Source organism: Perognathus longimembris, chromosome 2, assembly GCF_023159225.1.
Source record: "Perognathus longimembris pacificus isolate PPM17 chromosome 2, ASM2315922v1, whole genome shotgun sequence".
Classification (NCBI taxonomy): Eukaryota; Metazoa; Chordata; class Mammalia; order Rodentia; family Heteromyidae; genus Perognathus; species Perognathus longimembris.
In genome coordinates, this window is record NC_063162.1 from 93028930 (window position 1) to 93043079 (window position 14150).

At 34.8% G+C, this 14150-nt stretch overlaps 1 protein-coding gene across 5 annotated transcripts in view; it reads left to right on the top strand.

Annotated features, from left to right (window-relative positions):
• Positions 1 to 12542, top strand: part of Snx13 (sorting nexin 13) — a 119154-nt gene extending 106612 nt beyond the window's left edge. For all 5 annotated transcript variants that reach the window (XM_048339734.1, XM_048339735.1, XM_048339737.1 and 2 more), the window contains 5 exons: positions 1153 to 1224; positions 4026 to 4171; positions 4737 to 4805; positions 6713 to 6825; positions 9055 to 12542. In XM_048339734.1, the coding sequence (XP_048195691.1) occupies positions 1153 to 1224; positions 4026 to 4171; positions 4737 to 4805; positions 6713 to 6825; positions 9055 to 9302 (648 nt within the window). In that variant the 3' untranslated portion in view covers positions 9303 to 12542. The remainder of the gene's footprint in view (positions 1 to 1152; positions 1225 to 4025; positions 4172 to 4736; positions 4806 to 6712; positions 6826 to 9054) is intronic.
• Positions 12543 to 14150: the final 1608 nt, after the last annotated feature.

Here is a 14150-nt window from a genome sequence, read left to right on the forward strand (position 1 = left end):
TAATCACATATGGTCTAATAAATAATGAAAAAATAATTTCTCTCAGAAATAGATACTGAAAAGTCTGGTCATTTGTCAGTTTTTGTTGTGGTAGTTTTAAAGTTCATTTAAAACATATTTAAAATGAGGGAAGTTAATACTTTATGTACCTTTTTAGAATTATTCCATTTCTTATTGTGCAGTGCTATAAGTTGCTTAGCAAATAAGTAAGTACTATGTGCAAATGAGCTGTGCTAGTAGTATTTAGAAAACATGAAGTCAGTTTTGTTCTGATTCACTTATGGAGGCCTTTGTTCAGTTTATTAAGCCTTTTCGCATACTGTTGAGGATTTCTTTTTTTTTTTTCATTTCTTTTTTGTCAAAGTGATGTACAGAGGGGTTACAATTTCATATGTAAGACAGTACGTACAAGTTGGATAAGAAATGTATGCACTGTTGAGAGTTTCTATGGTGAGAAAGACGATTATACTTGTGTTCTTGATTGTGCTAGTAGTTGGTCTTCAAGTTATTTAACCTTTCTTAGCTTTAAAGAGGTTGCTCCCTCTGTGTTCTAGCATTCTCCTCACTATGTCAATATTCCTGGAGAAACAACATCTTAACAGTGGAAAGGTTTATTTTGGCTAACAGCTTCTGTCTTACTGGATCATGGTGTGTAGGGATAGTGGGGAGCTAGAGCAGAACAGTCAAGAAAGCAGAGAGAAGTGGGGAGGGAAAAAGGGGGGAAGATACAGACAGACCCACAGATTAGGGGAAGGGTATCTTTGCTGTGCTAGCCTTCTCCTTTTTCATGTTTTTATCCCAGCCCTACACTTTGGGATGATCCACTCCCCCAGCTTTCCCCTTTGCCTTAGTTCTTTCTGGGAAACAACCTCAGAGCATAAGCAAAGGTCTGGTTTCCTAATCTCCAGGCATTTCTCTGTCCAGTGAAGCTGACAATAAAGGTAAACATCTCAACTTAAGACTGAAATTCAGTCAGTTTTTTTTCTTTTAATGAAAACAATCTGAGTAATTAAATAAATGTCCAAAGTTTGATTTCTTTCAAATTTTAGATTGATGCAAAAAGATAAGTCAAATGCTAATGCTTGCTTTGGTTTATTGTTTTGGTCTTTCACAGTTGAGTGTGTTTACTTTTGCTCTTTTTAAAAATCCTAGGTGCCTCCTTTAATTACAAAGGCTGATTCAGATCCTGAACATTGTCGAGTATCAGCTCAACTTGATGATAATGTGAGTTAATTTTATTGTTGGTAATATGTATAATAGTTGTATAATATATAATAGTTGTAATTCAAATCATGCTTGCCAGATCTTCTTGACTTTTTACTAAATATGGTATGTACGTGTGTCATTAATATATACACACTTTATTAGGTAAGCTGGATAAATTGTTAACACTGAATTGACAAAACAGAAAATGACCAGTGCTCAAGGAAGCTCTTTCTTCACTCTTTCCATGCATGACCCTGTCCCCCACCAAGTATGATCACTGTCCTAATTTTTATTCTGCGTTAGTGCTTTATATTAGTAAAACTGTAAAGTGTACTAAGTCTGGCTCTCTTTGCTCAACAGTGATACATATGTACAATGCCTGGGATACTGAGTACGTTTATTGGAACTAGGGAAGGGGAACATCAAAATGGAGAGACAAAGTGTAAAAGGCAAACCAATGCAACAGCAATACTTACAGAACTATATATTTTAAACCAACTGTACAACTCATGGGGATGGTGGGGAGGAGAAAAATGAGGGAAGAGGTAAAAAGTTTGATATAACAAGAAATGTACTCACTGCCTTACATATGAAACTGTAACCCCTCTGCACATCACTTTGACAATAAATAAATTAATAAAAATATGTATTTTCTTTTCTTCTAGTAGTTATACAAAGGAGCTGCCATTCAACAGAGCAGTTTATCACTACAGTGCTTCTTGATCAGTGTCAATCCTTTTACTATTCTTACCCACCTCTCCCACCCCACCCCTTTACACATTGAAAAAATTTTTAGGTTATGTACTGAGTAAGAACACTTTATACTTATGAAAAATGAACAGTAAACAGCAGAGGATGCATTATTTACATCATCAAACCAATACATAGTTCAGCTTCTCTAAGAGGAGAGCAAAATCATTTTTCCTTAGACTGTCATAAGCACACAAAAAAAACTACAATTTTAGAGCTATTAGAAATATTTTTCTAAATTAGAAGGAAATGCCATTCTGAATATCATAATGCAATAGTTTTAAAAATATAATTTTACTATTATTACTAAGATATTGTACAGAGGACTTACCATTTCATAAGTCAGATGATAAGTACATTTCTTTTGTTGACAGTGTCATCTCTTTCTTTGCTTTCCCTCAGTTTCCTCCTCCCATCCTTGTGCACAAGTTGCAAAGTTCATTTTTTACATTTTAACATGCCTGCATTTGTTCACCCTTTCTCCCTCCCTTTCTGTGCGTCCCTCTATATGTTATATTCCTCCTAAAGAGACCCCGCCCCCACCCCAAAAAGCACCAAAACCCAAAACAAACTTCACCACCACCACCACCACCAACAACAAGAAAATCCTATGTTTCTTTTTCCTGGAATTCATTTCAATAAATAGTATTTTAAATGTTCAGAAAAGTTATGCCTTTGAGTTACTTTCCTGTGCGTAGATACTTAGAGTCCTATATAAGTTATGTCAAGTTGTATTTTGGATCTAGCTTCAACATATGAGGGAAAACATGCACCATTTGTTTCTCTGAGCTTGGTTTACCTCGCTTAACATGATTTGGTCTAGGTCCATCCATTTACCTGCAAATGACATAATATTCTTTCTTATGAGTGAGTAAAATTCCATTATGTATATGTACAACTTTTTTGATCCACTCATTTATTGTAGAGCATCTGGACTGTTTCTATAACTTGGCTATTGTATAACACAACAGTTTTATAAAAATAGCCTTATGTTGTAAATAGCTAACGCTAATAAATTAAATTTCTTTCTTTGGGTCTGGCTCACTTCACTTAGTATAATTTTTTTCCAAGTTCTTCCATTTCCTTACAAATGGGGCAATGCCATTCTTTCTGATAGAGGCATAAAATTCCATTGTGTACCACATTTTCCTGATCCGTTCGTCTACTGAAGAGCATCTGGATTGGTTCCATATTTTAGCTATGACAAATCGTGCTGCGATGAACATTGTTGTGCTGGTGGTTTTAGTGTGTTCTTCTTTGTGGTCTTTTGGGTAGATGCCCAAAAGTGGAGCTGCTGGGTCATAGGGGAGCTCTATGTTTAGCCTTCTGAGGAATCTCCATACTGCTTGCCAGAGTGGCTAAACCAGTTTACATTCCCACCAACAATGAAGTAGGGTTCCCTTTTAGCCACATCCCCTCCAACATTTGTTATTGTTAGTTTTCTTGATAAAGGACATTCTTACTGGGGTGAGGTGGAATCTCAATGTTGTTTTGATTTGTATTTCTTTTATGGCCAGTGATGTAGAACAGTTTTTCATATGTCTTTTGGCCATTCTCATGTCCTTATCTGAGAAGTCTCTTTTTAAGTTTCTGTTGACAGGGCTGTTGGTTCTTTGAGGTTTTGTTTTGGAGGAATTTAATTTTTTTAGTTCTGCATATATTTTAGATATGAGGCATGATCTCTATGGTTTCCCTCATAGGGAATAATTAACACAGGTTTAGGCTAGTCACAGCAGAGGTTCACAAGAGCCTAATAGCTATGCCCTTATGAACGCATAAGATGATGCTAATTGAAATGAACTCCATGTTATGGAAATGAGTGTGATATCACTGCTGTAATTACTTTCAATATACCATGTGAAACCGTAGCTTCTTTTATTGATGATCGCTTGTATCCCCTTCCTGTGGTTATCCCCGCACTATCACTGTATCTCATCTGAGTACTCTGGATACTGTACAAGAAATGTACCCATGGCCTAACGTATGTAACTGTAACCCCTCTCTGTACATCACTTTGACAATAAATAATTATTAATTAAAAACAATTCTTTCTTTCCATATTTTGTCAGGTGGATGACAATATTCCACTTAGGGTCATGCTGCTTCTAATGGATGAAGTATTTGACTTAAAAGAGAGAAATCAGTGGTTGCGAAGAAATATCAAAAACCTACTTCAACAGCTGATTAGAGCCACATATGGTGATACTATTAATAGGTACCATTCTTTCCTTCATTTTTTTTTCTTGCATGGAATTTGACTAGCTTTTAACTTTTACTTCATGAAGTCTATTACTCAACCTTTATATGTAGACTTTGTTCTATTGTCTGGCCTACTTTTTTCTTTTTCAGGACTGAGGTTTGCACCAAGCTCTATCATTTGATTCACACTTCTAGCTTTTTTTTATGTTGCTTATTTTCAGGGTAGAGTCTTGTTTTCTGCCTAGTTCTGCCAAGGTTGTAATCCTCCTACTTGTCTTTTTCTGCATCACTGGGGGTGATGGAAACATGCCACTGAGCCCATCATTTGTGCGTCCCCCTGTATGTGGAATAACAGGTGCACACCACTGGGTCCAGCTGTTGAGTGAGATGGAGTCATTATTATTTAATCAGGGAAACTGATGCCCCAATTCCAGCTCCCAAATAGCTTAAGCCACTTTGGGTCTTAGCCTGTGGGCTTTTTAAGATCATTAAAGAAGTCTCTTGCGCTCAGAGGCACTGTGTATGCTCTTGCTCCATGAAAGTAATTCACCTTTTACTATTTTAACTTTGTTTACTTTTAGAAAAATAGTTGACCATGTTGATTGGATGACTTCACCAGAACAAGTAGCCGATTCAGTGAAACGTTTCAGGTATATCTTAAGACACAGTCACTTCTTTCAGGTAGTACAGAGTTTAGCATTGTTTTAACTAATTAACTTTCACTGCTTTTGTTTCTTTCCTGGACATAAAGTTGGTTTTAGTCATTATTGCTGAACAAAGACTTAGATGTTATAATAAATATTTTTCCTAGGAGCCTGTTAATCTTTGTTTTGTAAAACCAGAATAGGATAAGTGTGAAAGGTTAAATGCTTAAGATAGGCTACATTTTATCAAAGTTCTATGACTTTAAGTTAATAAATGTTGTGGTCATAAATTAAGTGGCTAATTTGAGGGATTTGTATTTCTCAGTTATGTTTAGTAACCTGAATTTTAAGTGATGTTTTAGAATTTTGTGTATGCATGTCACAATAGTATGGTTAGTAATAAGATATCTGAACTTTTGAAAATGATACTGATTAAGCAGCATTGATAAATTAATTCATATGTTCATGCTGTTAAAATATTAAGCCCTTCCTCTGTGTCTAGCACTCTGAGGAGAGATAAAATATCTTTCCTCCAGAAGGCACAGACAATAGATAAATAAATTCTTTTATGAAAGTAAAGATAAGCAGTACGTGAAAACTCATGACATTATATAGTTGAAAGTAGGGAAAGGAAATTATCAGTATTGAACAATAGCTGTGTATTTATATATACTTTCTGAATTTATCCTGTTTTATAAGGTAGTTGCTTTTGCCTCTTATTTTGTAATGAATATTGATGATTAAGCAGGAAAGTAACTTTTCCGTAATCTCTCATGATGGAACAAGAAGATTTTCTACTCTAAAGTGAAGCTTCTCCCTATGTCCATACTGTTTCTAAAAGTTGGTTTTAATACCTGCACATATTTAGTGTATGTAGATGATGTTCTCCAATACTGGAGTTTCAACTCAGGGCTTTGTGATTTGTAGTCAAGTGCTTTGCTACTTGAGCTGTATCTCCAGACCTTTTGCTTTCATTGGTTTTCAGGTAGGTCAGATTGTGATCCTTCTGCCTACAGGAATTTACCAGTGCTTGTTACTTGAGTTAAAATCTTGTAACTTTTTTCTTGGATTGTTAGTGGACTTTGGTCTTCCTATCTCTACTTCCCAAGTAGTTAGGATTATAAACACTAGCTAGTGCCTAACAACTAGCCCACACCCAGTTATGAATAAGTTCTTCCTTAGAAGTTGTTCCTAGCTTTAGTTATATTTTGAATCAGTTGGAGATCTTTACCAGTGCTTGGATCCATTCTCCAGAGATACATGTCTTAGTCAGGTAGAAAGCCTGGGCAATTAAGAGATTTTAAAATTTCCAGTGTTTTTCAGTGCAAGATTGAGATTATTTGCTTGGGAATCTCCCTTTCTCAGAACAATTATCCAGATCGAAGCATAGATGCTGGGCTAAGTTCTTGCCTTTGTGCATGCTACACATAGAGGAACAGTAATCAAGCACACTATGAAAGTAAAGGAGAATGGGTTGTGTATGTAAACACCATTGTACTCAATCCATGTGTAAGAATTTCTTCTGTTGCCTTATAACAATTACAAGGGAAGTAGAATGGCACAGCTAAGAGATGTGGGTTGTAGGGATGCAAGACAGCAGTTCCCCATTTTTGAGTTTTAATGGTTTCAATATATTTGTTCTTTTGTTTATTCCATTTATTGTCTTTATTACTGTTTATATACTCTATTGAGCAAGATGTAATCTGTTATTTTTCTTGTATATAATCTTTCATGCCTAAAATCAAATCATGTACTTAGTTCATGTTTATTGAATGTCATTATGCCTATGTAAAACTTTAGAAATACTTGTCTTTCTGTTTATATTTGTGTTTTCCATAGAAATTTGGGATAATTTTATCGACTTGTGTCATTAGAAAATGAAAATGCTTACGAAATTTATTCAATCTTCTTAGAGATGCATTTTGGCCAAATGGCATTTTAGCAGAGACTGTTCCATGCAGGGATAAAGCTATTCGAATGAGAACAAGAATTGCAGGAAAAACTAAATTATTCGCCATCATGCCAGGTGAGTGGATATACTTCGTGTAGAGCTTATTTATTTGTGGCTCTTTCTAATTCATGAAGAAAACTACTGTTTGATGGCTGACTATATGCTACACATATATTCTAACTAACCCTTGTGACAGTCAAATGAAGTGATTTGTGTGTGAGGAAGCAGAAGCTGGGAGTGACTGTCCCAAGATTGATGGGATTCTGCCTCACATTCGAGTGACTAGAAAGCTTATTCTTTTGACTACTTTGCCTTGTTGCTTTGAAACATCTGGAGAATTAAATTATTAAATAAAGATACTGTGTGGCTGGGAACTGGTGGCTCATGTCTGTAATCCTGCTTAGGAGGCTGAGATCTGAGGATTGGGTTTAAAGCAGGAAATTCCTTGAGACTCTTACCTCCAATTAGCCACCAAAAAAAGACGGAAGTGGAGTAGTGACTGAAGTAGTAGTTCTGTCTTGAGCAAAAAAGCTCAAGGACAGCACCCAGGCCCTAAGTTCAAGCCCTAGGACCAGCACACAAAAAATAAATAAATAATAAATCATATAGCAGACAAATGGTCTATAGAAAGAAGATTTAGTAGGAATTTTCAGTATCAATGTTCTACTTACAGAACAAGAGCCCATATACATCTGTAATGGTCATGTTTCTGTCACTTAAGTTAGAGATCTGAGAGAAGATTGGGCTAATGATATAAACAAGATAACATTGGAAAAAAATTTAGAATCTGTATTATTTACTGTTAAAATAAATCAGGTTATACTATAAGATTAAGTTAAGCAGCTGGACAAAATCTTACTTCACTTAGCAAATATTTATTAAAAGTTAATCATATTTTAGATACTTTTTTAGCATGTTTCTTTGTCTTCTTGAAGTTTACATTTGGGAAGGAAAGACAAACACAAGTAAATAAAAAATAGCATATGTCAAATAGTAGAAAGTGCCAGGGAACAGAGAGGCAGTGTCAGGTGAGTTGCAGTTGAAGATAGGATGGCCAGGGAGCGCCTCACTAAAAAGATGACACTTTTGTGAACATGTGAAGGAAAAGAGGGTAATATAACATTATGATTTATATACCAGTCCCATGCCTGCTTTTTTAGTAAATTTGCAAATTTGCTTTAAGTTATATTGAATACATATCTATATATAGACCTATAGAAACTTGTATATTTCTTTCTAAAGCATCACAGTGTTTGTTACTAGAGTGCTGATGGTAAATACTTCTAGAGTAACCATATATAGTGACCCAGCACTATTCTCCTGTACTGACTTGATGCTGTCTGTGGCCAGCTTATTGTGTCATAGTCATAGCATTATCTTTACTACTCCACTCTTTACTCTCTATTACAGAAATTCTAAAATGTAGCCAAGTTTTCCTACCTGTATGTTTAAACTACATGGCTTTTGCATTTACTGCTCATTTGTCTGTTGATGGCTAGTCCTGTCTTAGTACCAATGACTGTAGTAGAAAAGTCCAGTACAGTTTTCATTTTCATGAGGGAAACCTTTCATCATATCTCAATATAAATGTGTGTGTGTATGTATGTATGTATGTATGTATGTATGTATGTATGGTATGTACGTACTGGATCTGGGCTTGAATTCAGGTCCTGGGCACTATCCTTGAGCTTTTCTGCTCTATGCTAGCACTCTACCACTTGAGCTACACTTCCATTTCCAGCTTTGGTGGTTAATTAAAGAGTTTCACAGTCTTTCTTAGCCCTGGATGGCTTTAAACCAGCATTCTCAGATCCTGAGTAGCTAGGAGCTAGGATTATAGGCATGAGCCTTTGACACCTGGCAAGTTCTTATACATTTGTTTGTTTGTTTGTTTGTCTTGGTATGTATGTATGTATGTATGTATGTATGTATGTATGTATGTATGTACGTACGTACTGGTCATGGGGCTTGAACTCAGAGCCTGGCACTGTCACTGAGCTTTTGTGCTCAAGGCTGGCACTCTACCAGTTCGAGCCACAGCTCCATTTTTTGGTCAGGATTGTGAATGTTATTTGAAATATCTGAGCCTGGATGTTAACTGTGCTGTGCAACATTGATTTTCATTGCCTATTCTGTAATTGAATGGTAGATACATGCATACAATGGAGACAGGCATACCTTTTTAAGTGTCAGTTATAGTATATAGATAAAACTTAACTACATGTCTGCTATTTATCAGTTAGTCTTCTGTATGGCTTTCTTTGTCTGAGTGATGAATTATGTGTATTTTTCTTCTCTATTTAGATGAACTGAAGCACATTATTGGAGCTGAGACAACACGGAAAGGTATTCTTCGTGTTTTTGAAATGTTTCAGCACAATCAATTAAATAGGAGAATGGTTTATGTCTTCTTGGAAGGCTTTTTAGAAACCTTATTTCCACAGTATAAATTTCGTGAACTTTTCAACAAACTGCATTCACGGTCAAAGCAGATGCAAAAATACAAACAGAAACTTCAAACTACTCAAGCGCCTTCTTTACAGAAAAGGTGACACTCCAATCTATGAAGCTGGTGTTCATTGTGTCAAGGATTTGTGGTATGGACAGATCCAGATCTTCTGGGGGCCTAACTCATACTGTTGTGTTTGCTCCAGTCTTCTATTGTCTCCAAATAGATTATTAGTACATCCATAAGCCTCTGTTCATCTCCTTTTCATCTGTAATTCAGCCACTACCAAGAGAAGTTTCTGTGTCTTAAATGATTTGGTGCATAATTTGCAACATTGAGAGAATATTGCCCCCATCTCATGCCAGAATGGAGTTGGTCTCTTCTGTTTCAGATTAATCAACATTCTCCAGCAATGACAAAGTGCCAGAATGTATATATGAGAGCCAAGGAAAGCACAAAATCATGGTTCAGATTGACTAATTTGTTTAATAGTTGGAGACTGTGCAATGTACCTTTTGGAAAGATGTTTTGCCTAACAGGTTTTTAGATATGTGTCAGCATTTTGATATTGTGTGGATTATCCAGGTGCTTGAGACAACTGTTTCAGGTCTGGAAAAAGTGAAAGAATTCCCTTAAAGTAAGAAATGTTACAGTTTGTGACATAACACTGTAATATAAAACCAACCAAAATCAGAATTTGGTTAGATTTATTATTCATTGACATAAAGCAAATTTTAATTGATTGTTATGTGCTGTAAGGGCTCTACTTTGTTCTTATGGTACTTGGTTATTAAGTTGTTTTTTTCACATTCTGTGTGCAAAAGGAAGCATGTGGTAATTCTCATTTATGTTTCAGAATTATTAGTTTTATCTTTTAACAGATAACTGATTATACAGAAGAGACATTTATTGGAAGAACTGCCAAATGCATTCTGCCCTAAAAAACAAAAAAGAAATTGAACAAAAACATATCTCAATTGAAAATTACCATATGATAATTTTAAGTTAGATAATCTTAGATATGCCTTAGGTAACTACAAAAATAGCAAATCAGAGGATTAATGAGCTTGTTAGTCATATGTAAACATACAGATTCCTAATTCTATTATGTGTACATATAAAATCAATAATGAAAACAGAACTGTACTATTTTTAAAATATGCTTTTATTTATATTTCACATAATGTAAAATTCTAAATAAAGCTAGTATGTAAAACCCCTTCGTGTATACATTTAAATCCCTAAGGTAATTTTATACCAACAACAAAACAAGATACCTTTTCCAGTGTTGAAGCCTCTCCATTTCCTAGTTTTCCTCTATTTTGGTTATCTTGAAAGTATTCATATCCCTTGTATACAAGATTTCTGCATAGTTTAAAATATTTTCATTTACTAAGGGTTTGGATGTATCAGCTTTTTTGTTGTAAACTGTTTAACACTAAAACCTTAAAATAGTGAAGTTATTTATCAGACCACTGAGCCAGTATCCTGGTGTTCAAAGAGCGTTGGGTGCTTAAGATAAAGGGACAGAGTATTGGTATCCCAATTATTTGGGAGCTTTTAAGATTGGAACAAGATAATTGTGTCTTGTTTTCACTTAGATGTTATTTACAAAGTGAAACCTGTTAACAGAATAAAGCCTTCCTTTAAACTTTATAATAATTATATTTATTAATAATGCTGTTGTGCATACTTACAGTATGCAGATATTCAGCATGTGTTGCATGTTGAGAATTACATAAGTGAAATTCCTTTCATTGCAACTTGCAAGTGAGTAAAGTTTCTAGAGGCTCTGGTAGAAGAAATCTGTCTTCTACCCCAGTATATCCCCTGCCTCAGTCCCTCTCTGTGCTTTAAAAGTGGGATATGTGTAACATGTCTATATGAAGCATCAGCGTGGTGGCCATAAGTGCAATGATCATCAGATATACCCCTGCCTGTTTCACATATATTTTTTAAAAGAATAAATCTGAGTATGTATACAGAAGAATCCATGCAAGAGCCTAGCGTGTACATGTGGGAAAAAAAAGCATTTCTGTATAATGTGAAAAAGGAAAAAAAAAAGGCTGTCAACCAGGGAAAGAAAAGTTATATAAAGGCTGTAATTTTTCCTAGAGCCCTGCAAGATAACTGCACTCATACCAAAAAATATTTGAGTAAATGGATTTTTAAGGTAATTTTTGTTTATGAGAGTTTATATTTCCAAAGCAGAAATGTCAAAATGGTAGTCTATATTATCGGTGGTGCACCTTCTCTATGCACATCTGTGTTTTGCATCAGAGAGAGCGTGGTCATGCTCAAATAGAGTTACTTTTTGAATGACTTGGTTAAACTCTGTAAAATATTTAACCCATCAGTCAAGTACAGTGTACTATGGTTAATATGCATTTATTGCATATGTAGATACATTCATGAAGAGGCTTTATGTCTTCTGATAGTTGAATTTTGAATGTGATTTTAAGTCTGGTGCCTTTAGGCAAAAACCCTCCAAATCATTTTTCTTTGGGTTTTTTGATTTTTAGGTAACATATATACTACTAGAAACCGTAGTTTATTCACTTAAAATTGATTATATTATTTAAATATAGCACTTAAATGAACATTTCCTTTTGTTAGGGTGTTCCAAATAGTTGCTGAAAACAATTGTGCCATTGACCAATGGATGCACTCGGTTAGCCTTAAGTTTTTTAAACAAACAAAAATAAAAACATTTAAGACTTTGTTAAATATTTCAGTTTGCTCATTATAAATAAGTTTGTGCTGCTGGTGTTTGGACAAACAAAATCAAACAGTTAAGTGCTACCAGGAGTGTACCAATTTTTTAAAAATAAGAACAAATATAAATTTCACAATCTAAAAATTTAATTTTGTGCAATATTTTCTTTTAATGCATGTGTATTTCAGTAATTGTAAAATAAATGACTTTTTAATGTTTTGAGATGTAGTTTAAAACTGTCTTCTTAACCCAACAACTTACATTCCGTTGTTTCTGTGTCCTCTTATTTAAGGACTTGTTTTAAAAGTCTTCTGCTCACTCCTTGTAAAGAATTCTTTTATTAGTAGTAAGTTTTGCTAATAGGAGCATGGCTCCTGTATTTCAAGGGAAAACTGATAATGAGCACATTTTAGGATTATAATTATTAAAAAGATACCTTGTGCATATCATTGTACAGTAAGTGTCAACCGTGTGCCTCACTGTTCTATCAATGCTTTCCTTCTTCATCAAAGAAGAAACAATCACAATGTCAGTTATTTTTATTAACTACAAAGAAGGTTAAATTTTTTTATTTGGTTTGCGTTATGTTCTGTCCATTAGAAAATACTAATAAAGTATTAACAAACATCTTTGTTGAGTTTGTTTAGTAATATATTTTTGTTTTATTCTAAAAATACTTGCTCACTCATTTTATTTTTAGGATCTTCACATATTTTAGTTTTGTTTTAGGAAATGATCAGTTGAATTTCCAGGGTTATAGGTGTGCTATTCAGTGATTACTTAAGATCACTGAATTTAATTTTGCCTTTTGGTGGCAAACCAAATACTACCACAGTGTTAAACATTTCTATTTCATAAAATTCTAAAGTCATTTTTCCATAGATAGATCTATAACTAAGGTAATCCATTAACAATTTTTACTTGGCATCATTTTAAATTCATGTGTAGCTGATACTTTACACAGTTTCTGTTCTCAAAGGCAGTAGACTTTGCATGCAGCAGTGTATTAATGCCTGCTTGATTAGAATATATGTGCTTCCTTGGAGCTGTATCCACAGACTTCTCAGACACCAGAGGTGATAACTGCTGTCTTACCAGGGACAGATGTACTATTTATTTATTTATTTATTTATTTATTTATTTATATATATATATTGTCTTTTCTTTTATGGAACTGGAGATCAAACCCAGGATGTTACACTTGCTAGGCCAAGTGCTTTGTCACTGAGCATCACCCCAGCCAGTAATGTACTATTTCTTAAGATGATACTGCAACGTACTAGTCCCTTTAAGGTGCTCCTGGTGAAAAGCTTTATAGTTTTAACTCAGGTAGAGCTACCTAGCCACACTACTAACCAAAGTGTCAAAATGTCCCTCAATATTTGAATGGTAGCAACAGTTCTGTGAAATTCTCTGAGAAATCTGTTTAACTCTGCTTACTTAATTCCCCAACCTTAGCCACAAAATGTTTTGATACAAATGGCTTAAAAGTTACAATCCCACTGGAGCCAGTGGCTCAAGCCTGTAACTCTAGCTACTTAAGAGGCTGAGATCTGAGGATTGAAATTCGAAGGCAGCCTGGGCAGGAAAATCTGTGAGACTACAGTTAGCTATCAGAAAGCCGAAAGTCATAGTAGAATGCTAGCCTTAAGCAAAAAGGTTCAACAGTGCCTTGGCCCTGAGTACAAGCCATACAACCTAGGGGTGCGTGCGTGTGTGTGCGCACGTGCACACACACACGTTAGGAAATACAAACTATTGAAAAATCAGTGTATTAGGATCACAAGCTCTTTTATTTTCTAAAATTAGTCCATGGAGTGGTTGTTGTTTGGGAGAAAAAGATTATGGAAAGTTAACAGCTGTTTATATTCTAGGTATACCAGAACTTAGAGATGATAGAGTTCATCTCATGAGAAGTGAGAAAGATCCTTGCCAGAGATTTTGTTGACATGATAGTGAAACTGTATGAGTAGAGAATTCATGGGGAAGAAGTAATGAAGTTTAATTTATAGGATGTCTGTGCCTGACATTAACTCATGTGTATACATATGTATATGTATGTATATGTACATGTGTATGTATATGTACATGTGTATGTATATGTACATGTGTATGTATATATACATATGTGTATGTGTGTGTTTGTGTGTCTGTGACTTAGGAAATCTTCAGCAACTGAGAATGAAAATACATCTATTTTTACCAATGCAATGTACGAAAAAAGTGTTCAATGCG